Raw genomic sequence first — 25,922 nt, forward strand, 5'->3', positions numbered from 1 at the left:
TGACATGTATTAGTACTTCATTCCTTTTTATAGCCAAATAATATTTCATGGTATGGATATACAACATTTTGTTTATCCATTCATCAGTTGATGGACATTTGGGGTTGTTTCCACTATCATGAGTAATACAGCTATGAACATTTGTGTATAAATTTTTTGTGTGAACATGTGTTTTCAATTATTTTGAGTATATACCTAGGCACAGAACTGTGGGATCATATGGTAACTGTGTTAAACATTTTAAAGAGCTGCCAAACTGTTTTCCAAAGTTGCTACACCATTTTACATTCCCACCAGTAATGTATGTTCTAATTTCTCCACAACTTTGCCAACACTTGTTATTGTGCATAATTTTTTATTATAGCTATCCTAGTGGATATAAAGTAGTATCTCACTGTGGTTTTGATTTGCATTTCCCTGTTGAGTAATAATGCTGAGCATCTTTTCATGTGCTTAATTCAAGTCAGTGGTTTCAATTTTAACCTTAAGCTTTTGTGGACTTGAATAAACAATCCACTAGCCCGTTTACATTAACTTAAGGATACTGCTCCTTACACAAACATCTGGAGACACATCTTCATTTGAGGTGATGCTTTCTGAGGTTTTGAGAACTGCAAGGGGTCTTCGTTGAGTTAAAACTCGTGGGGGATCTGCAGGAGGACTGGAAAAAGACATACCTCACTTAGCAATTTTTTTCATAACAGTAGCCCCTAATTTATCCTCACTTATAATAACAGAAAATTCTTAAGTTAAAAACAAACAAACAAACAAACCTTTTATTCTTCTTTTCTGAAAGAAGAAACTCATCAAAAATGGAGAAAGGTATACTGGGACCTAGAGAAAGAGAGACTAGATACATACTCTAGGAGTAAATGCTTTACTCTTCAAGACAACCAGATAAATTAATCAATATTTTGTATTGTTTGAAAGCAGCAAGACAATGTTTTTTTAATAACAAAAAACTTCAAACATATAAAAGGTCATTAAACAATTTAATAATTACCTAAACATAGATGATCATGTTCCGTTTAGATTCCCTACCACTGTCACTACTCCCCAAACCCAATCCAACAGGATTATTTTAAACCAAATTCCAGACATGTCATTTTATCTGCAAATATTTCCGTACATATTTCTAAAAGAGGCTTTTTAAAAATCCCAATCCCAAAACATGATACCTACCTATAAAATGAGCAATTTATGAATATCAAATGTCCAGTCAGAAATTTCATATTTTACCAATTAAAAAAATGTTTTGGCCGGGCACAGTGGCTCATGCCTGTAATCCCAGCACTTTGGGAGGCCAAGGTGGGCGGATCACGAGGTCAGGAGATCGAGACCATCCTGGCTAATATGATGAAACCCTGTCTCTACTAAAAATACAAAAAAAAAAAAAAAAAATCAGCCGGGCGAGGTGGCGGGCGCCTGTAGTCCCAGCCTGTCAGGAGGCTGAGGCAGGAGAATGGCATGAACCCGGGACGCAGAGCTTGCAATGAGCTGAAATCGCGCCACTGCACTCCAGCCTGGGTGACAGAGTGAGACTCAGTCTCCAAAAAATATAAATAATTTTTTTTTAAAGTTTGTTTGAATTGGGAATGCAGAGTTAAGATCCGTATACTGTGATTGTTCAAATGCCTCTTAAATCTCTTTTATTCTATAGAGTTTTGGGGGGAGTTTTTGTTCAACAAACTGGGTTGCTAGCCCCATGATGCTGGATTTTGCCAATTTCATCCCCCTGTGTTATTAACAATGTTCCTCCATGCTTTACATTTCCAATAAATTGTTGGTTAGAAACAGAGGTTTAATTAGATTTTAATGTTTTTTATTTTTATTTTTGCAAAGCCATTTCCAAGTAGATATTCATGTTTCGCCACTTTTAACATGTTCTGAAGAAAACCAATTTGAATATAAAGTAGCTTCAAATTTTTTTTTCCCTGAAAAGAAACACCTTCCTTAGTGTCTTGGCTGTTTAGTGTACAGTAACTAAAATATAAGATTTGGTGGTTAGTGTAAATTTAAAATTACAATTAAACCAAATATTTTGAAACACTGAGGAATCTTTAAAAAAAACTCTTTCAAATCTTTCCTATCATAAAGCATATGCCTACACTAAATTCCTAGCATCCTAGTCCCCCTCTTTCTTTCAATCCCTTTATCATAATAAAAATATTTACCATTTATTACATAATACATTTGTTATCAGCAAGTTCTTCTCAAGGTTGTCAAATACAACTCACCTTTAGAATGAGGTTGTTCCTGCCAAATGTTCTCCGCAAGTGAAGTTTCTCTGTGAAGAAACTTGTTTTAAATCATGTGCTCGATACCCACAGAAAGAACTGTTTAGTTTTTAAAAGTCCAGGAGGTTTTTCCATTAAATATAATATTTACTCTAAGATAAATTATTACTGTCAATCCAAATTCTCTTAAAGAAGATGGAACCTTTGGTTATCAAAAATGTTGCAGAAATATATTTGATAATAGATGTCAAGTTGCATTAATAGTATAAGCAGATTACAAAATGGTAAGCTGACATTTTTATAAAATAAAACAAAAATGCAACACAAAAGAAAAGACAGAACAGTGTTAATGGTAGTCATCTCTTGGTGGTAGAAATGGGTGATTTTGTTTTTTAAAAACATTTAATGTATTTGTTTCTATAAGAAACATGTTTCTTCAGTGGAAAATAGTCAATGCTCTGTCTTCCCTAATCAGAATCAAAGCTTATGTTGTGACAGAGACTTATAAAAACCATGTCTCAATACTGTAAAAGAGACTTCAAGGCACTAGAGAATCAAGGGTTGTGTCTAAATGCCCTCCTATAGGCACTGTCCCTTCCACCAATGTAATCTTACTTGGCACAAGAGTTTACTTGACAAGCAGAACTGGATAGAGTCATTCCTGGCATTTCCTGAGACTCGGAAGCAATTCGCAGTTTAGTTGTCTCCTTGGTAGGCATCGTCTCTTCTTGCTGTTTGCATTAAATAAACAAAATCAATGTCGCTTGCACCCAGAAAATACTATTTTCAAGCTCTAACATTAGCTTTACTGTACTCTTTCCCTAGACATCCACTAACAAGATAAGATGAGTATACCACAAAAGTCATTTCCAATAATTTATATTCCTACTCTAAACCGGTACTGTTGTACTCAACTGAGCAGTGCCAGGCATATACTAAATTTCTTTAGGCAATCCCATTTTAATGGAACATAGCTAGAATAAAAAGCTTAAGCTAGAATTAACAACATAATGATTTGGAGTATAACTAAGAAGTCAATAAACTGCACCACTTATTTCACATGACACAAATTCTATTTGAAGTCACCTGTTAAATTACTTTCCCGCTGAACTTTCCTGCTACTAACAGCTAGGAAGCTACCAGAAACTCTAAATGGGGGTTGGGAGGATTTTAACCTTCTATATTTTTACAATGCTTAAGTTTGTTGCAATAAATTTTAGTTTTGTGTATTGAAAAAAGAAAAATTACCTGATCACCTGTTCTTTCTTGCTGAGTAGTTTGGATTTCTTTTAGCTTCTTTTCCATCTCTTCAATCTGTTTCTGCATTTCTGCTCTCTTCTCTGCACTGGTCAATAGCTCGGCTAGAAACAGTAAAGTTGCTTGAGGTATTATTCCTCATAGTAACTCATTCTGTCCAAAACTGCCTTTGGAGCTCATCTCCTCAACACATATGTTACTAATACAGATGAAAATGATTTAAGTGGAACAAGGTCCTCAACTTGTGGTCTAGGCCTCTATTCTTTTATTTATCCATTCAATAAAAAAACAGAATACCTTTGAACAACACAGGTTTCTACTAAAAGGAAAAAAATATTGAATACCTACTATGTGCCAAGCACAACTCTGAGTACTTAGGTTTCAGTGGTACATAATACAAAGTCCTTGGTTATGTGATGCTAACAATCAAATTTGGGGGAAACACACACACAAGAAAATCAGTTTAGAAAAAGAATAAAATAGATGACGTGAGAATGTGTGACTGGGTAGACAGATGGAGGTGAACCAAGGGAGGGCTACTTAAGACCAGTGATCAGGGAAGATCATTCTGATAAAGTGACATTATTAAGCTGTAACTTAAATGATAAGGGGCCAAAGTTCTGGGGTAAGATTCTAGGCTAACCAACTAGGTGGCACAAAGGCCCTAATGCAGGAAAAGACCACTGTGTCTAAGAATCCAAAGGAAGTTCAGTGTGGTTGCAGCATAGTAAGAGGGTGAATAGAAAAAGATGGGTTTGGAGAGATAGGCAAAGGCTAAGTCACATGGGGTTTTGTTTGTTTTTGGATATGAGGTCTTGCTATATTGCTCAGGCTGGTCTCAAACTTCTGGGTTCAATCCTTCTGCCTCACCCTCCTGAGTAGCTGGGACTACAGGCACATGCTACCATGCTTGGCCATGCAGGGTTTTGCAGGTTAGGGTAAAGAGGCATAGATAGTGAGCCATGTGCTTATTAGTCAATTAATGAATGATGGGGTGTGACTGAAAAGTCTGAGGTGAGTACACTAAGGAGGCTCAGGAAATAGAAAAGAATTAGAGGATAGAAATCTGAAAGAAGCCAGAGTTTTTGAAAGAAGAGGGAAAAATGATTTGGAAGTGCAATGCAAAGAAAAACAACCTTTGTTTAGGCCCTGATTGTGGCTTCTTCTTTTCTTGTATTCTTCCCTGAGAGTAAGTAGTTAGCAAGTCTTCGAAGCCAGTTTTTGACAATAACTAGAAACCACATTTATTGAAATGAGGATTTATATAAGGGTACAAACTTATACACAGATGGGAATTTATACAAGCTCATGAAATAGATTCAGAGACCAGCTGAGAAATGAGTATTAAGGTCTGCATGGTAGCTCATGCCTATAATCCCAGCACTTTGAAAGGCCAAGGTGGGAGGATAACTTGAGCCCAGGAGTTTGAGACCAGCCTGGGCAACACAGGGAGACCCCGTCTATTTAAAACAAAACAAAACAAAACAACACAACACAATAGAAATGAATATTAAAAAATTCTCAGAGGTCAGTGCCTTCTTATTACTAATTAAATCCCATCTAATCTAGAGTAGGTCCTTCTCTGGCTAGTTGAAAACAAAATGTACTTTTTCTTTTTCCCACAGAAATGAAAATTCACCATGTTGCCCAGGCTGGTCTTTTTTCCCCCAAAGTGCTGGGATTACAGGTGTGAGTCACTATGCTCAGCCCTAAAATGGACTTTCATTTTCCTTCTATATACCTGGTACAGACTAAGCTTTTCCCTTAGGAAACAGTTTTTATCTAGATACCTAGTTCCTTTTCTGGTTCATATTTGGCCACCCTTCTAGCCTATTTCTTTGCTGGAGTGGTTCTCCTTTTCTAAAACCCTTACTCAACTAACACCTTGCTTTGCAACTATCCCTCTCTCCTACCTAGACACACAGGTTCAATTTGAACCCAGAGCACTTTTGACAATCTTGGATGACACTAATTAGTGTAACAAATGAAAACAATTCCAAACTTACTAACAGTCTGCTTTACCAAAGTTGTCACCTGGAACTCAGAAAAGATTGCTCCTCAAAGTATAAGTGATGGTTAAGTTTCCCAGCTAACCCCACAAACACTACATCCTCTTAAGAGAGCTGAGCTATATTAGTAGGTTATTCTGGATATCCATGTATAAAAGAAACATTACTTTCTCCTTATAGATCCTAATAAAAAATGTCTAAATGGAAGTGGACCCTCCCCTACCTCATTTTCTGTACCCTTCTTTACTCTCCTTCACCTTCTCAAGCCTTAAGCCTCATATGCCTTACTTCCCTACTTTCCAGCCCATTCTGCCCTACCTCTTGCTTTCAAGTACTCAAGGCTCCAGAATCAGAACTGTTTCCTGTTTCCCAAAAATTCCCATATCTCAATTTTTAAACCTTTTTAATTTATAATGTCTTTAAAAAATATGAATATCCATAATCTAAATCATTGCAGTGTGACCTTAGGTTAATCTAAATAAGCTCCTGGAGAAATTTCAGACAAAATATCAAAGGTAAAGTGGAATATTTCAAGCAATAGCATTAGGAAAGTACTTAATAGGGATGCATGGAATGCACATATATGCATGTCAGGGATCACAGCCACCTGCTTATTGTATTGGGGAACATAAATTGTTCACACAGTTCAGAACTTCTTCCTTTACTTCTAAACATACTCAGTACCCCCACACCTCAAGGAGTTTTCGTGGAAGGCAGCAATGGGAGTTTGGCTGATACACAGAAAGAAACAGTACAACCATAGAAATATCACATAAAGGTGCAAAGTATAAGGTTAGTTTTCTTCAGACTTAGTAGATCAGCTCAACCTTCACACAACTAAGTTAAGTCCTTTTCACAAACTTGAATTACACACACCTTCCCTTTGCTCTTTTAATTTCTTCCGGAAAACTTCAGCCCGGATTTCTTCAAAGGAGAATTCCCCCACTCCTGCATAAATCTTCTCCTTACAATACATCATTTTCTCTTTCTTCTCCTCAGATGCTTGCTGATGGCTCTGAACCCTTTGTAGAGGATCTCCTTCTTCCTTTCCAGGCTTTCTGGTGCTGAGGATGTGGTTTATACTAGGTTCAATTTTACATGGTGTCCTAAAGAAGCAAAATTACTATTATTCATATGGGTAAAAATAAAAAAAATAAGATTGATAAAATAAACAAAAAATAATTTATAAGGGCCATCAATAATTATGTTCTGCAAATCTGGAGGCATTATATTACCTGACTTCAAACTATACTGTAAGGCCATAGTCACCAAAACATCATAATACTGGTATAAAAACAGGCATATAGACCAATGGAACAGAATAGAGAGCCCAGAAATCAAGCCAAATACTCACAGTCAACTGATCTTTGACAAAGCAAACAAAAACATAAAGTGGGGAAAGATACCCTATTCAACAAATGGTGCTGGGATAATTGGCAAGCCACATGTAGGAGAATGAAACTGGATTCTCCTCTCTCACGTTATACAAAAAGTCAACTCAAGGTGGATCAAAGACTTAATTAAATCTAAGATTTGAAACCATAAAAATTCTAGAAGATAACATTGGAAAAACCCTTCTAGACATTGGCTTAGGTAAAGACTTCATGACCAAGAACCCAAAAGCAAATGCAAGAAAAACAAAGATAATTAGATGGGACTAAACTAAACTAAAAAGCTTCTGCACAGCAAAAGGAAACAGACAATCCACAGAGTGGGAGAAAATCTTCGCAATCTATGCATCTGACAAACGACTAATATTCAGAATCTACAAGGAACTCAAGCAAATCAGCAAGAAAAAAACAAACAATCCCATCAAAAATTGGGCTAAGGGCATGAATAGACAATTTTCAAAAGATATACAAATGGCAAACAAGCATATGAAAAAAGTTCAACATCACTAATTATCAGGGAAATGCAAATCAAAACCACAATGTGATACCCCCTTACTCCTGTGAGAATGGCCATAATAAAAAAATCAAAAAATAATAGATACTGGCATGGATGTGGTGAAACGGGAACACATTTACACTGTTGGGGAGAATGTAAATTTGTACAACCACTATGGAAAGCAGTGTGGAGATTCCTTAAGGAACTAAAAGTAGATCCACCATTCGATCCAGCAATCCCATTCCTGGGTATCTACCCAGAAGAAAAGAAGTCATTATATGAAAAAGATACTTGCACATGTATGTTTTAGCAGCACAATTCACAACTGCAAAAATATGGAACCAGCCCAAATGCCCATCAGTCAATGCGTAGATAAAGAAAATGTGGTATATATCTACCATGAAATACTACTCAGCCATAAAAAGGAACAAAATAATGGCATTTGAAGCAACCTGGATGGAATTGGAGACCATTATTCTAAGTGAGGTAACTGAGGAATGGAAAACCAAACATCGTATGTTCTCACTCATTAAGTGGGAGCTAAGCTACAAGGATGCAAAGGCATAAAAACGATACAGTGGACTTTGGGGATTCGGGAGAATAAGGGTTAAAAGATTACACATCGGGTACAGTGTACACTGCTCGGGTGACGGGTGCACCAAAATTTCAGAAATTACCACTAAGTAACTTATCTGTGTAACCAAATACCACTTGTTCTCCAAAACCTATTGAAATTTTAAAAAAAGGAAAATAAAATTATGTTCTGAGTACCACCTCTGCTATGATAAGGAAGGAAATCAGCCACAAGTGGGATCATCAAGTAGCTTACATTATTTATAGGTGAAAATAAATCTTAATACCATATCCTAATGATACCCAGTATATAAAAAAATAAGTTAACCTATGCAATACAAACCATTTTTCATGGTTTAGTATCCAAAAGAATTAGAGTTAAGAATATAGCAGTAGGAACCCAATAATATTAAGTCCAAGGTGCTCAGTTGAGGGGGGAGAATCAGAGTGGTAGCAGAGATTTTAAAAGAATGAAGTATAAGATACTTCAACCATGATACAGCAGATATTTTCAACCCTGTGGATCAGAATAACTTATATATCTTTTCTTTTCTTTTCTTTTTTTTTTGAGACGGAGTCTGGCTCTGTCGCCCAGGCTGGAGTGCAGTCGCCGGATCTCAGCTCACTGCAAGCTCCGCCTCCTGGGTTCACGCCATTCTCCTGCCTCAGCCTCCTGAGTAGCTGGGACTACAGGCGCCCGCCACCACGCCCGGCTAGTTTTTTGTATTTTTTAGTAGAGACGGGGTTTCACTGTGTTAGCCAGGATGGTCTCGATCTCCCGACCTAGTGATCCGCCCATCTCGGCCTCCCAAAGTGCTGGGATTACAGGCTTGAGCCACCGCGCCTGGCCACCTTTTCTTATATACCTTTGTACAACAAAAGATACCGGTCCTTCCCAGACTCAGTGAATCAAAAACTGTAATGGTAGGGTCCAAGCATTTATATGCTTAAAAAGTTTCCCCAACTTGCTCAGCCTGCTAGAGGACATCTATGAAAAACCCATACTAACATCATACTCATGGTGAAAGGCTAGATGCTTTCCCCCTAAGATCAGGAACAAGACAAGGATGTCCATTCTTGTCACTTTTACACAACATTGTACTAGAAGTTCTAGTCAAGGCTATTAGGCAAGAGAAACAAATAAAAGGAGTCCAGATGGGAAAGGAAGAAGCAAAACGATCTCTTTTTGCAGAAGATATGATCTTAGATAACAAACGAGTTCATCAAAGTCAAAGCATACAAGATCAGTATACAAAAATCAATGTATTTTATCCATTTGCAGTGAACAATCTGAAAATAAAATTAATCTCATCTCAAGGCAGCATGTAAAGAAAGGGAAAAAAGAAAATGAAATTAAGAAAACAATTCTATTTACTATAGCTTCAAAAACAGTAAAATACTTCACAATAAATTTAAAATAAGGAAGTGAGAGAAGACATATAGATGGAGGTTGGGCACAGTGGCCTGTAATTCCAGCACTTCGCGAGGCTGAAGCAGGAGGATCACTTGAGGCCAGGAGTTCAAGACCAGCCTGGGCAATACAGTAAGATCCTGTCTTTTTTTTTTTTTTCTTTTGAGACAGAATCTTGCTCTTGTCACCCAGGCTGGAGTGCAATGGCACGATCGCAGCTCACTGCAACCTCCGCCTCCCAGGTTCAAGCAATTCTCCTGCCTCAGCCTCCCGAGTAGCTGGGATTACAGGCGCCTGCCACCAGGCCTGGCTAATTTTTGTATTTTTAGTAGAGATGGGCTTTTGCCATGTTGGCGAACTTCTGACGCCAACATGGCTGAGACCCTGTCTTTAAAAAAAAAAATTAGGGCCGGGCGCTGTGGCTCAAGCCTATAATCCCAGCACTTTGGGAGGCCGAGATGGGCAGATCACGAGGTCAGGAGATCGAGACCATCCTGGCTAACACGGTGAAACCCTGTCTCTGCTAAAAAAATACAAAAAACTAGCTGAGCGTAGTGGCGGGCGCCTGTAGTCCCAGCTACTCAGGAGGCTGAGGCGGGAGAATGGCGTAAACCCGGGAGGTGGAGCTTGCAGTGAGCTGAGATCTGGCCACTGCACTCCAGCCTGGGCGACGGTCCGTCTCAAAAAAAAAAAAAAAAAAAAAAAAATTTAGTCAGGCGTGGTGGCATGCACCTGTAGTCCCAGCTACCAGGGTGGATAAGGCAGGAGGATTACTTGAGCCCAGCCTGGGCAACAGAGTGAGACACTGTCTCTAAGGGTGAAAAAAAAATACATATATATATTTTTATATATTATATATTATATATTTATATATATTTTATATATTTATATATATTTTTAGAGACAGTCTCTAAAAATAGTATATATATATAGGTGGTATATATATAGATACATATATAGATGATAATAAGCATATGAAAAGATGCTTCCCATGTCATTAAGGAATTGCAAATTAAAACAATAAGATACTGCTGCACACACATTAGAATGGTTAAAATCTAAAATACTGATGACACTGAATGCTGCCAAGGATGTGGAACAATAGAAGCTCTCATTCACTGGTGGTAGGAATGCAAAACGGTATAGCTACTTTGAAAAATAACTTGGTACATTTCTACAAAGCTAAAATTAGTCTTATTATGCAATCCAGCCAAATGAGTTGAAAACTTACGTCTGCACAAAAACCTGGCTGGGTGTGGTGGCTCATGCCTGTAATCCCAGTGCTTTGGGAGGCTGAGGCAGGAGGATCACTTGATCCCAGGAGTTCAAGACCAGGCTGGGCAACACAGTGAGACTCTGTCTTTAAAAAAAAAAAAATAAGCCAGCCATGGTGGCACGCACCTGTAGTCCCAGCCACTAGGGAGCACGAGGTGGGAGGATCACTTGAGTCCAGGAGTCAGGACTGCAGTGAGCCAGGATCATGCTACTGTAGGTGAAATAACAAGACTATTTAAAACAAACAAACAAGCAAACAAACCTGCACATGAATGTCTACAGCAACCTTATTCATAATTGCTAAAACTTGTAAGTCACCAGAATGACCTCCTGTGGGTGAATGGATAAACAAATCGTGGCACATCTATACAATGGAATATCATTCAGCACTATAAATGAGGTATTGTGCCAGAAGAAGATGCAGAGGAACCTTATTGTTAAGTGGAAGGAGCCAGATTGAAAAGGCTATATATACTATGATTCCAACTACATGACTTTCTGGAAAGGGCAGAACTGTAAAGACAATCAAAAGATCAATAGTTCCCAGGGATTTTGGGAGAGAGAGAAAGGGATGAACAAATGGAGCACAGGGATTTCTGGGACAATGAAACTATTCTGAATGACACCGTAATGATGGATATATAACATTATGCATTTGTTAAAACCCACAGAACTGTAAAACACATTAGAGTGAATCCTAATGTAAACAAAGAACTTTAACCAATAATAATGTATCAATATTGGTTCATCAATTATAACAAATGTACCACACTCATGCATGATGTTAGTAATAGGAAAAACTGCACAGGTTTGAGGGATGGGGAGGGAGTATATAGGAACTCTCTGTGCTTTCGACTGCATTTTTCTGCAAACCTAACACTGCCCTAAAAAATAAAGTCTATTAATTAAAGAAAAAGAAGTGTAAAACTTGTATTCTGAAACCTACAAAACATTGAAAGAATTTAAAGATATACATAACTGGAAAGACATCCCATGTTCATGAACCAGAAGACTTAATATTTTTAAGATGTCAATATTCATTAACTTAACCTACAGATTCAACAGAATCCCTATCAAAATTCCAGCTGGTTTTTCTGCAGAAATTGACAGGTTAATCTTAAAATTGATAAGGAATTACAAGGGAATCAGAACAGTCAAAACAATCTTCAAAAAGAGGAACAAAGTTGGATTCATCCTTCTCAATTTCAAGTTACTACAAATCTGCAGTAATCGAGATTGTGTAGGGGGAAAAAAAAAGGTTGTGTGGTATTGACATAAGGACAGACGAATAGATAAATGGAATAGAATTAAGAGTCTAGAAATAAATTCATACATTTCGGTCAACTGATATTTCAACAAGAGTGCCAAGACCATTTAATGGCAAAAGAGTAGTCTTCAACAAGTGGTGCTGGGACCACTAGATATCTACATGGAGAAAAATGAATTTGGACTCCTTCCTTATACCATACACAAAAATTAGCTAAGAATGGATCACAGACCTAAATGTAAGAGCTAAAACTATAAAGCTCCTAGAAGAAAATGTATAGAAGTAAATCTTCATGACTTTGGATTAGTCAGAGCCTTCTAAGATATGACACCGAAAGCTTAGGGACAAAATTTTAAAAAACAGATAAATTGCATTTCATCAAAATTTTAAATAACTTTTGGTCTTCAAAAGAGATCATTGAGAAAATAAAATGACAACCGAGAATGGGAGAAAATATTTGCAAATCATATATCTGATCAGAACTTGTATCTAGAATACCTAAAGGACTCTTAAACTCAACAACAAAAAACTAAATAGAGTAGTTTCTCCTTACTCATGGTTTCACTTTCAGCAGTTTCAGTTATCTACGGTCAATGGTGGTCCAAAAATATTAAGTGAAAAATTCCAGAAATAATTCATCAGTTTTAAATTACAAGTCATTCTGGCCAGGCGCAGTGGCCCATGCCTGTAATCTCAGCACTTTGGGATGCTGAGTCGGTCGGGTGGATCACTGAGCCCAAGAGTTCGAGACCAGCCTGGGCAATATGGCAAAACTCCATCTCTACTATAAACACAGAAATTAGCTGGATGTGATGACACAAGCCTGTAATCTCAGCTACTTGGGAGGCTGAGGCACAAGAATTGGTTGAACCCAGGAGGCTGAGGTTGCAGTGAGCCATGATGGCACCACTGCACTCCAGCCTGGGCAACAGAGTGAGACTCGGTCTCAAAAAATAAAAATAAAAATTACAAGGCGTTCTGACTATCCTGATGAAATCCCATATACTCCCATTTTGTTCCACCTAGGATGTGAATCATCCTTTTGTTTAGCATCCACATATTATTCACTTAGTAGCTGACTCTTATCAGATCAGCTGTCCCAGCATTGCAGTTCTTGTGCTCAAGTAACCCTTATTATACTTAATAATGGTCCCAAAGCACGAGAGTAGTGCTGCTGGTGATTTGGATATGCCAAAGGTGAAAGTTCTTAACTTTTATTTTATTATTTTATTTCATTTTTAGAGACAGGATCTGGATCTGTTGCCTAGGCTGGAGTACAGTGGCGTGACCCTGGCTCACTGCAGCCATGGACTCCTGGGTACAAAAAATCCTCCCACTTCATCCTCCATAGTAAGGGAAACCAAAGGCAAGTGCCACTGTGCCCAGCCAGTTTATTTTTATTTTTAGTAGAAATGAGGTCTCACTATGTTGCTCAGGCTGGTCTTGATCTCCCGGTCTCAAGCAATCCTCCTGCCCCAGTCTCCCAAAGACAAAAAATCATACGCTGAAGTTGATAAGATTTACAGTAAGAATGAATCTTCTATCGGTGAAATTGTGAAGAAGGAAAAAAAAACTTAGTTTTGCTGTTATACCTCAAACTGCAAAAGTTATGGCCACAGTACATGTATAAGATAACATAGTATATAAACGGCTTGGTACTATGAAGTTTCGGGCATCCACTGGAGTCTTGGAACATATCCCCTACAGATAAGGAGGGACTACTGTAATCCAAAGGAAAAATAGGCAAAGGATTTAAACAGACATTTCTACAAAGAAGATATACAAAAGGCCAATAAACCTATGAAAATAGGCTCAACATCATTAGTCATTGGGAAAATGCAAATCGAAACCAGCGAAATACCACTTTACATCCGCTAGAATGACAATAACCAAAAAAGGCATAATAACAAGTGTAGGGAAGGAATTGGAGTACTCGTACATTAGGGGAATGTGGGAGTGTAAAATGGTGCAGCTTCTTTGGAAAACAATTTGACAGTTCCTCAAAATATTGAACATGGAGTTATCACATGATCCAACAATTCCTCTCCTAGGTATACAGCCAAGAAAAATGAAAACACATGTCCACACAAAAATGTATATACAGTATTCACAGCAACATTATCCATAATAGCCAAAAAATGAAAACAATTAAAATTTCTATCTACTGATGAATGGTTAAATAAAATGTTGTGGATCCACACAATGGAATATTACTTGGCAATAAAAAAGAATGAAGTACTGATACATGTCACAGCGTGGATGAACCTTGAAAACATTACCCTAAGTGAAGGAAACCAGTTAGAAAAGACCATACACTGCCCGGACGCAGTGGCTCACGCCTATAATCCCAGCAGTGTGGGAAGCCGAGGTGGGCAGATCACTTGAGGTCAGGAGTTTGAGACCAGCCTGGCCAGTGTGGTTAAAGCTTGTCTTTACTGAAAATACAAAAGTTAGCCAGGAGTGGTGGCACATGCCTGTAGTCCCAGCTACTCAGGAGGCTGAGACAGGAGAATTGCTTGAACCCGGGAGGAAAAGGTTGCAGTGAGCAGAGATTGCGCCAGTGCACTCCAGCCTGGGTGACAGAGCAAGACTCTGTCTAAAAACAAAAACAAAAACAAAAACCACATATTATATTATTTACATGAGATGTCTAGAATTGGTAAATTATCTAGAGACAAAAACAGTTGGCCAGGCGCGCAGGCTCACGCCTGTAATCCCAGCACTTTGGGAGGCCAAGGTGGGTGGATCATGAGGTCAGGAAATCGAGACCATCCTGGCTAATACGATGAAACCCCATCTCTACTAAAAACACAAAAAATTAGCAGGGCGTGGTGGTGGGCGCCTGTAGTCCCAGCTACTCGGGAGGCTGAGGCAGGAGAATGGCATGAACCCAGGAGGCAGAGCTTGTGGTGAGCAGAGATCACGCCACTGCACTCCAGCCTGGGCGACAGAGCGAGACTCCGTCTCAAAAAACAAAAACAAAAACAAAAACAAACAAAAAAACAGTTGATTGCTAAGGTGGGGATTAGGATAATGGTGGGGAATTCAGTCTTACAGGATTGGGTACAAGGTTCTTTCTGGAGTGATGAAAATGCTCTAAAATTAATTGTGGTAAGGGCTGCACAACTCTGTGAACATACTAAAAGCCACGGGATTATACTTCAATGAAGTTTAAAAAAAAAAAAAAAAGCTCTAAAAGGCTGGATGTGGTGGCTAACGCCTGTAATCCCAGCACTTTGAGAGGCTAAGGTGGGTGAATCACGAGGTCAGGAGTTCAAGACCAGACTGGCCAACATGGTGAAACCCCGGCTCTACTAAAAATACAAAAATTAGCTGGGCATGGTGGCAGGCATCTGTAATGCCAGCTACTTGGGAGGCTGAGACAGGAGAATCGCTTGAACCCAGGAAGCAGAGGTTGCAGTGACCCAAGATTGCACCACTGCACTCTAGCCTGGGCAACAGAGTGAGACTCTGTCTCAAAAATAGTAAGTTTAATATTTCCTATACCATATTAATTTTAACATAAGTCGTATTTCTACAAAATGACTTGAAACATTAGAAAAACCAGACATCGATAAATGTATGTTATCAATTTCTATAAAGGCTCATAGGATTTTCTTTTTTATTTTTGTTATTTATTTATTTTTGAGACAAGGTCTCACTCTGTACCCAAGCTGGAGTGCAGTGGTGCAGTCACAGCTCACTGTAGCCTAAAACTCCTGGGCTCAAGTGACGCCTAGCCTCCCAAGTAGCTGGGACCATAGGTGCAAGCCACCACACTTGGCTAATTTTTAAATTTTTTGTGGAGATGGGGTCTCCCTGTGTTGCCCAGGCTGGTCTTGAACTCCTGGGCTCAAGCAATCCTTGCACCTCGGCCTCCCAAAGTGCTGAAATTACAGGCATGAGCCACCATGCCAGGCTGGTTTTTCTTTATTATTACAATTGATTTATTTTTTAGAGATAGGTTCTTGCCCTGTTGCCCATGCTGGAGTGCTGTGGCATGATCATAGCTCACTGTAGCTTCAAACTCTTGGGCTCAAGTGATCCTCCTTCAGTCACTCGAGTAGTTAGGACTACCGGCACCCACTGCCATACCCAGATAATTTAAAAAAAATTGTTGGCCGGGTGCAGTGGCTCACACCTGTAATCCCAGCACTTTGGGAGGCTGAGGTGGGTGGATCATGAGGTCAGGAGATCGAGACCATCCTGGCTAGCACGGTGAAACCCCGTCTCTACTATAAAATAGACAAAATTAGCCAGGCATGGTGGCGGGCCCTGTGGTCCCAGCTACTCCAGAGGCTGAGTTAGGAGAATGGTGTGAACCTGAAAGGTGGAGCTTGCAGTGAGCTGAGATTGTGCCACTGCACTCCAGCCTGGGCAACAGAACGAGACTCTGTCTCAAAAAAAAAAAAAAAAAAAAAAAATTGTTTTGTAGGGTCAGGTTTTTGCTGTGTTGCTCAGGCTGGTTTCGAACTCCTGGCCTCGAGTGATTCTCCTGCCTTGGCCTCCCAAAGTGCTCGGATGGCAAACATGGGCTGCCATGCCTGTTGAACCAGGAGGTCGAGGTTGCAGTGAGCCAAGATGGTGCCACTGCACTCCAGCCTGCTGGGCAACAGAGCAAGACTGTTTAAAAACAACAAAAAAAATAGCCTTCCCCTTGTCCTGAGCACTTAGGCAGAACAGAATTTTTGCTCAAAATCTTAATTATTATTTTTGCATTCCTAGCATGTAGTGGGAGTTATTAATTAGTTATGAGGTAACTCTTGCAATGGGACAGAATTCAACCTAGTATTAGAACCAGGGCCGGGGGTGGCTCACACCTGTAATCCCAGCACTTTGGGAGGCCAAGGCGGGCGGATCATGAGGTCAAGAGATCGAGACCATCCTGGTTAACACGGTAAAACCCCGTCTCTACTAAAAATACAAAAAATTAGCCAGGCGTGGTGGCGGACGCCTGTAGTCCCAGCTACTTGGGAGGCTGAGGCAGGAGAATGGCATGAACCCGGGAGGTGGAGCTTGCAGTGAGCCGAGATCACGTCACTGCACTCCAGCCTGGGCGACAGAGTGAGACTCCGTCTCAAAAAAAAAAAAAAAAAAAAAAAAAAGAACTAGGCAATGTTAAGCATTAGACTAAATCTCAGGCTGGCTTGCTGACTTGTTTATTTAACCACCAGCTACTATACTTTTTCTTAAAAACAGGAACGCTAAGGATTAGGAAGAAAGGAGAAAAATATGTCCAGAAGGAAAAAGCAGGATAAAAGGGAAAACTATCATCATTTCTCATTACTATCAATGACAAAATGAGAACGTCTCACTTAAATCACATTATCTTTTCCCTACATCCCCATTATCCCATCAGACAAATCTTCGAACTTAACTGCTGAAGCCTCTCCCATCCATGCTCCCTTCTGCTTTCATTACCACTACCCTGCCCAAATACCACTCCTTAACATCCTTGCCTGAACCATTCCAATAGCTTATTTATCTGTGTTCAATCCATCTTCCAGAATAGCCGCCATTAATTTTCCTAAAGCAATGTTCAGTAATGAAAATATAAACCTAATTAATAAGTTTATTCCTTAATAAAATATTAACAAATGGTCTTTTAACCCTAACATACTCAAAGGAATACAAACATAAAGGATATACAAAACTTTGGTTACTATTTTCTAATAAATAGAGACAGGGTCTCACTAGGCTGCCCAGGCTGGTCTTGAACACCTAGGCTCTAGGGATCCTCCTGCCTCCACCTGTGTTGGGATTACAGGTGTGAGCTACTACACCTGGCCTGGTTACTTTCATCTTCACAAAGAAGAAAATGCCTCTGGGAAGTAGAATAGGTGCCTCTGCCCACTCTTAATAATTCTCACTTCAAAATATCCAAAAATCACACTCACATAACTGGCTGTTGTGCAGTCTCTTCCACATATGGTGTAAAACTGGGAAGCACAGCGGGTACAGCCATCAGTGACGCTGTATTGCCACGAGGCTGGAGATGAAGAAGAAAACTAAAATTACCATAGTTTTATGTTCTGAGACAGCATATATAGACCATACCTAAATATTCAAGAGGAATTAAAAGAGGTGGTAAAAATACTTCTCTACTCTAAATGTGAAGTCTTTGTTGTGTCAGCAAAGCACTGGATCTAAGAGTCCTTACCCTGTATTCCAAGGACCTGCCTGTGTTCCAAGGGCCTGCTTGCAGCTCATTCTCTTTGGCCCTGGGCACCGGGGGTGCTATCCATGGCTGGACTGTAGGCTTAGACAACTCTGCTATAGAAGCCTCATCAGCATTTTCATCAAAAACAGTAATTCTACTATTACTTTGCATCTGTTGAGGAAATGGATTTTGGAGTCCTCTGTTCTGGCTTGGAGCTAGGAGCAAAAATATTAAAACTTCATGTAAAATGTTTCATTATTAACTTAGATGCCAGATAAAGTATACCTATTCTTCCCCAACTCAAGGAGAATATTTCCACTACAATAGAAAAAAATATTTTTTTAAATAAAAAACTTAATAAATCAAAAATAGAATCGTTTTATCCATTCTTTGTTACTTATATTCTGCCTTTTCCCTCCTCCAGTCACCCCCCATCTTTTATTCACAGATTTCCAAAAAAGACATTCTACATCTTCCTTCAGTCATCATTATAACATTATCTAGTTTTATCAGAAACTAACCTAAGTTTTATTCTTCAGTTTTAAACTTTCTCTCAATGGAGTATATCCAGAGATATACTGGAACTAGAGAATACAAAATTAACCCATTTATTAGGGGTTTTCTCTGTTGTGGGGCTGGTTATTAACCAAGCTTCATCACAATCTGGATGAAATAGCCTTTGGGACCATACATTTTCTATATCCTAATTCTAGAATCACCAAGCAACATTCTGATTATTGATAAATTGATACCAGGAAAGAAATAAGAGATTAAAAAAAAGTCTGGTTTACATGTCTAACTGCTATAAATATAATAAATAAAAGCTTATTATTCTCTGTACCTTCTGGTCGATTTTGCTATGAACCTAAAACTGCTCTAAAAAATAGTCAGTGTTGTCCAGATGCAGTGGCTCACACCTATAATCCTAGCTACTTGGGAGGCTGAGGCAAGAGGACTGCTTGAGCCTAGGAGTTTGAAGCTGTGGTGAGCTATGATTGCACCACCACGTTTCAGGCAACAGAGCGAGAACCTATCTCTTAAAAAAAAAAAGTCAATGTTAATTAAAACAAAATTATTGCTGATCTTTGGGTATACAGAGAGTCTAATGTCTGGTCCCAAAGGGCTCTGAAGGCAGGGTTCTTAACCATATTAGTATCATTCTCTGAGGCTTTGGTATACATAAGTTTCACTTTAACAACACCTGCTATGTTACTACATATCTTCTTTCAACTTACAATTCAAACTCAGAAAATCTTGATGCTTCCTAAATATTAGGTCTTTCTTAAGACACAAAGTTACTGATGCATTTTGATTTTACTGTACACTGTAATATTAGCTCTCCTTTGACTTCCTTCTTTGTGCTACTCAGTATTCAGCAAACTAGAACAGTGCCCACAGGTATACTTATGTATTATCTGCTTACATGAGTTTACCACTTATGTGATTTTACCACTAAAAACTAACAGTTTTCCCGAAATAACATTTAACAAACTTACCCTTGAGAGCACCTCCTACACGGATGATTGGAGCTCTTGCTGTCTTTTTCCCTTTGCTCTTTAGTTCAGCTAGTGTGCTTCGTTGTGGTACAGAAGACTCAAAAACTTCCTCCTCTTCTTTCTCAAGTGCCAACAGAGTTTGTCGAGACACTCGAGCTTGGAATTGTCTAAAGCAGCAGAATGGACAACTAACTTTTAGTGAGGTGACCACGACTTTACCAGACTCTAAATTTCCAATTTGTTAAAGTAAACAAATTAGAAGAATAGGCTGGGGGAAGAATGCAGAAATATCCCAAAGAACATGTTTATTCTCTCGGAAGTAAAGAGAGTCACCTTAAGATCATGAAAAGTTTTGGCTAGAATGATTTAACTTTCCCTTTAAATGCCCAAGTTTGACCAATTTAAATTATTCTGAAAATCACCATTAAGTTGATCTGAGGATCAGGTTAGGGTTATTAAGACTAAGATCACAGAATTTATTAAGATTAGAGTTTCCCCACCAACTTTTTATTAGAAAACTGGACCCACCAACTGTTAATATTATGCCACATCTATTTTATCACTGAGTGTCTTTTTCTATACACATGCATGCGCACACACGCACATATACAGTTTCTCCTGACCTATATGAAATGAAGTTGCATGTGACATGACATTTTACTTTAGCAAAGCTGGCAGAAGTTTGAAAAGTAAACTTCCTATGCTGCCGCCACAGTTTTAAGTATTATCAGAAAAGATTCTCCATTCCTACCACTGCTTCATTCAACCAGCCTTGAAAAGTATTATCATAAGGGTAAAAAACCCCCAAAAAACCCAGAATAAATTGCAGGTGCTGGCCAAGATGGAGTATGCCCACTATACCTTTTTTCTCTCTCTCTCTCACTGATAGGATCAAAAACTGTAGACAATATACAAAAAAAGCAACTAACTGAAGGCTCTGAAAAGTCAACAAAAGCAAATGGACTGTGGAGAGGGGTCAAAACTTGAAGAAACAACCCACGCAGGATTGTTTCCTGTTTTTTATTCTTCTATTTTCTCTTGTGGTTTTGAACTGTTGCAATGGTGGTATGTGAATCTGAAACTCCTAAAGAAACCCCAATCCTTACTGGCATAAGGACTGGGAAAAGAGGACTCTGAAGGCCAAAGAATATGGGAGGAGAACTGCAAAGGAATGAGCTGAACAAGAGGATCTCCTAATTCTGTATGTGAATTGGCACACATCTTAGGTTCCCTCTTGAGCTGTGCATGCACAGGGTAGATTCAAAGCAGCACAGAAAAGGCTTTGAGAACTGAACTATGATTAAACCACTGCCCAAGCCCCAGATTAACCCTTAAGCAGGACGTGCATGGGACAGACCCAAAGCAATATAGCAAATGACTTGAAAACTGAACTGACAATGGAACGAATAGCCACACAAGATGACAAAGAACTTGTAATATCTGAAGTGTGGTTGTCTACTAAGACAAAAACATAGATATTCTCCAGAGAATATCAGCCAACAGGATCAGAGTCTTATAACATAGGGTCAGGATAAATGTCCAGGGTACAAGAATTACTTGACACACAAAGAACTAGGAAAATGTGACCAACTTTCAAAGGAAAAAACAATAAGCGAATGCAAACATAAAATGACCCAGATGGTATCGTTTTCAGATGGAGATTTTATTTTATTTTGTTTTTTGAGACAGAGTCTCATTCTGTCACCCAAGCTGGAATACAGTGGCGCAATCTCGGCTCACTACAACCTCTGCCTCCTGGGTTTAAGCGATTCTCTTGCCTCAGCCTCCCGAGTGGCTGAGATTACAGGTACCCACAACCACGCCCAGGTAGTTTTTGTATTTTTAGTAGAGATGGGGTTTCACCATATTGGCCAGGCTGGTCTCTCAAACTCCCGACCTCAAGTGATTTGCCCGCCTTGGCCTCCCAAAGTGTTGGGATTACAGGCGTGAGCCACCGTGCCCAGCTTGGAGATTTTAAAGTACCTAATATAACTATGTTCCATAAGATAAAGGTAAAAACATTTGAAATGAATGGAAGGACAGAAATTCTCAACAGAGAAACAGAAATTATAAAAAAGAATGAAATAGAAATTTTAGAATTGAAAAATACAGTATCTGAAATAAAAAATTTATGTTGAATGGTTTCAATAGCAGGATGGAGATGGAAGAGAAAAGAATAAGTGAACCTGAAGACAGAGCAATAAAAATGGGCCAATCTAAAAAACAAAAAGAAAAATGGCTTAACAGAGCTTCAGGGACCTATGGAATGATACCAAAAAGTTTAATTTGGCAGATTCTTGGTAGCAGAGTGGGGAGAAATGATCTAAAATTTGTGCAACTGAAGTCCCAGAGAGAGAAAGAAGAAAGAGATGTAGGTATAAAAAAGCATTTAAAAAATAATGGCTGAAAACTTGTCAAATTTTGTGAAAGGCATACATTTGCAAATTCAAAAGTGAACCCCAAACAGATTAAATGTAAGAAAATCACATCTAGGCAGGGTGTGGTGGCTCATGCTTGTAATCCCAGCACTTTCCAAGGCCAAGGCGGGTGGATTACCTGAGATCAGGAGTTCCAGACCATGCTGACCAACATGGAGAAACCCTATTTCTACTAAAAATAGAAAATTAGCTGGGTGTGGTGGCGGATGCCTGTAATCCTAGCTACTCGAGAGGCTGAGGCAGGAGAATCGCTTGAACCCAGGAGGTGGAGGTTGCTGTGAGCTGAGATTGTGCCACTGCACTCCAGCCTGGGTGACAGAGCTCGACTCTGCCTCAAAAAAAAAAAAAAAAAAAAAAAAAAAAAAAAAAAAAAAAAAAAAAAAAAATCACATCTAGACACATCACAATCAAACTTCTGAAAGCCCAAGCTAAACAAGAAAAAATCTTGGACAAGGCCAGAGAAAAATCAACACATTATGTATAGGTCAGGAACTACTAAATGACTACAGATTTCTTATTAGAAACCACGGAGGGCCGGGCGCAGTGGCCCATGCCTGTAATCCCAGCACTTTGGGAGGCCGAGGCATGCGGATCATGAGGTCAGGAGATCGAACCATCCTACCTCAGTGAAACCCTGTCTCTACTAAAAATACAAAAAGTAGCCAGTTGTGGTAGCAGGTGTCTGTAATCCCAGCTACTCGGGAGGCTGAGGCAGGAGAATGGCGCGAACCCGGGAGGCAGAGCTTGCAGAGCGCCAAGATTGCGCCACTGCACTCCAGCCTGGGTGACAGAGCAAGACTCCGTCTCAAAAAAAAAAAAAAAAAAAAAAAAAAGGAAAGAAATCACAGAGGCCAGAAGACAGTGGAATAACATCATTAAAGTGGTGAAAGAAAATAAATGTTGGCTGGGCATGGTGGCTCATGCCTGTAATCCCAGCACTTTGGGAGGCCAAGGTGGGCAGATCATTTGAGGTCAGGAGTTTGAGACCAGCCCAGCCAATGTGATGAAATCCCATATCTTCTAAAAATACAAAAATCAGCCGGGTGTGGTGGTGCATGCCTATAGTCCCAGCTACTTAGCTACTCGGGAGGCTGAGGCAAGAGAATCACTTGAGCTTGGGAGGTGGAGGTTGCAGAGAACCGAAATCGTGCCATCCATTGCACTCCAGCCTGGGCGACAGAGCGAGACTCCATCTCAAAAAGAAAAGAAAAGAAAAGAAAAGTGGGCCCAGAATACTATATCCAGTAAAAATATCTTTCAGGAAAGAAGATGAAATGAAGACATTCTCAGATAAAGAAAAACTAGGAGAACTGACAACAGACCTGCTCTGAAAGAAAATGGCTATAAGAAGTTCTTCAGGCCGGGCGCGGTGGCTCAAGCCTGTAATCCCAGCACTTTGGGAGGCCGAGACGGGTGGATCACGAGGTCAGGAGATCGAGACCATCCTGGCTAACACGGTGAAACCCTGTCTCTACTAAAAAATACAAAAAAAAAACTAGCCGGGCGAGGTGGCGGGTGCCTGTAGTCCCAGCTACTTGGGAGACTGAGGCAGGAGAATGGCGTGGACCCGGGAGGCGGAGCTTGCAGTGAGCTGAGATCCGGCCACTGCACTCCAGCCTGGGAGACAGAGCGAGACTCCATCTCAAAAAAAAAAAAAAAAAAAAAAAAGTTGTTCTTCAGACTAAAGGGAAATGATACTAGAAGGGAACTTGGAGCTTCAGGAATGAAGAAAGAACAACAACAAGAAAAAAGGGTAAACACAAAAGACTATTTTCCTAAGTTATTTAAGATATATATATGGCTTTTGAAAGCAAAACAAAATATTGTCTGGTGGGGTTTTTAATGCATATAGATGCAATACATATGGCAAGTATACCAAAAGAGTAGGGAATATAAAGGAACCTTTATGGTTATAAAGCTTCTGTATTTTACTTTAAATGGTAAAATATTAACTCTAAGTAGAATGTGAAAGTTTAGGTATATTATATACCTTATAGCAACCACATAAAAAGTTGTAATAGACAAAAAGCCGATAATACAATTTAAAATGAAATACTAAAAAATATTCAGATAATCCAAAAGAAGGTAGGAAAGAGGACAAAGAGGAACAAAAGACATGGAACAAATAATAAAATAGTAGACCTAAACCCAACAACATTAAAAATTCTATTGAATGGTCTCAACATAACAAAAAAGATATTGTTAGAGTTCATGGAAAAAACACGATCCAACTATTTGCTGTGTATAAGAAACCCACTTAAAAAATATAAAGACATAGACAGGTTATAAGTTAAAGAAGTTAATTAACATAAGTGTCACTAAAGTTGGTATATAACCCTCCACTGCTAAATTCGACTGGCTTAACAAAAAGGTAAGAAGAAAATGACACAAAAACCTGTTACACAAATGTTCACACAGTACTATTTTGTAATAGTCAAAAGTTGCAAACAACCTAAAGGTTCACTAACTGATGAATGGATAAATAAAATGGATAAATAATATTCATATGATAGAATATCATTCGGCAATAAATAGGAATAAAGTACTGATACATGTCGCAACTATGTTCATTTATGATGAACCTTGAAAATAGTATGCTGAAAATCCCCGTTCCACCCTCCCCTCCCTGGAAAAAAAAAAAAAAAAAGGAAATAGTATGCTAAGTGAAAGAAGCCAATCACAAAAGACCATGTATTGTAGGATTCCGTTTAACTGAAAAGTCCAGAATAAGCAAATCCATAGACACGAAGAGCAGAGCAGTGGTTGCCTAGGAGCGAAGTAAGTAGGAATGGGGAGTGACTGCTACTGGGCATGGGGTTCATTTTAGGGTGTGAAAAATGTTCTAAAATTAGATTGTAATGATGATTACACAACTCTAAAAGTGTTTTGGTTTTTTTTTGTTTCTTTTTTGTTTTGTTTTTTAAAGTAAAGAAAGGGAAAAGATGTATCACACAAACAAAAAGGAAGCTGGGGTAGCTGTACTAATATCAGACCAGGTAGACTTCTGAACAAGGAGTATTATCAGGGATAAAGGGAGACATTATATAATGATACAGGGGTCAATTCTAAATGTTTATGCATCTAACAACAGAACTTCAAAATATATTAAGCAAAATTGATGGGACTAAAAGAAATAGACAAAATCACAAAAAGGCTTCAAAACCCTTCTTAGTAATTGATATAACAAGTAGACAGAAAGTCATCAATGATACAGAAGACCAGAACAGACTACCAGTCAACTTGCCCTAAATTATATTTACAGAATATTATACTCTAAAAAACAGAATACACGTATTTTTCAAGTGTACATGAAACATTCAACAAGATAAACCATAATCTGGGTGATAAAACAAATCTTAACAAATTTAAGACTTGAAACCATATACATTATGTTCTCTGACCACTATGGAATTAAACTAGATATCAATAACAGATATCTGAAAAATCCAAAAACACTTACTAACTTAAGTAATACATTCTAAGTAACTTATGGGTCAAAAGGAAGACACAAGACAAGTTAGAAAATATTTTGAACTAAATTGAAATGAAAATACAGTATATCACAACTTGTGGGATACAACTAAAGCAGTGCTTAGAAGGGAATTTAGAGCATTAAATGTTTATATTAGAAAAAGAGAAAGGTCTAGAATCAGTGATCTAGGCTTTCACCTTAAACTACAAAAAGAAGAGCAAGTTATACCCAAAGTAAACGGAAAGAAATAAAGTGCAGAAATAAAATTAAGAACAGAAAATCATTAAGAGAAAAAAAAAAAAAAATCAATGAACCCAAAAGCTGGTTTTCTAAAACAATCAATAAAATTGATATCTTAGCTACACTGAGAAGACACAAATTACCAATATTAGGAGAAAGAGGGAGAATCACTACATAACCTGCAGACATTAAAAGCATAG

At 38.7% G+C, this 25,922-nt stretch overlaps 1 protein-coding gene across 4 annotated transcripts in view; it reads right to left on the minus strand.

Moving 5' to 3' along the window:
- LOC105493198 (BUB1 mitotic checkpoint serine/threonine kinase B) overlaps positions 1–25,922 on the minus strand; it is a 62,329-nt gene that overhangs the window by 19,552 nt on the left and 16,855 nt on the right. For all 4 annotated transcript variants that reach the window (XM_071067104.1, XM_071067105.1, XM_071067103.1 and 1 more), the window contains exons 6-14: positions 19,573–19,739; positions 18,077–18,291; positions 17,814–17,905; positions 6,380–6,609; positions 3,486–3,598; positions 2,853–2,968; positions 2,238–2,287; positions 774–834; positions 556–661 (exon numbers count right to left, since the gene is read on the minus strand). In XM_071067104.1, coding sequence (XP_070923205.1) covers positions 556–661; positions 774–834; positions 2,238–2,287; positions 2,853–2,968; positions 3,486–3,598; positions 6,380–6,609; positions 17,814–17,905; positions 18,077–18,291; positions 19,573–19,739 — 1,150 coding nt within the window. The remainder of the gene's footprint in view (positions 1–555; positions 662–773; positions 835–2,237; positions 2,288–2,852; positions 2,969–3,485; positions 3,599–6,379; positions 6,610–17,813; positions 17,906–18,076; positions 18,292–19,572; positions 19,740–25,922) is intronic.

Source organism: Macaca nemestrina, chromosome 7 (assembly GCF_043159975.1).
Source record: "Macaca nemestrina isolate mMacNem1 chromosome 7, mMacNem.hap1, whole genome shotgun sequence".
NCBI classification, from domain to species: domain Eukaryota; kingdom Metazoa; phylum Chordata; class Mammalia; order Primates; family Cercopithecidae; genus Macaca; species Macaca nemestrina.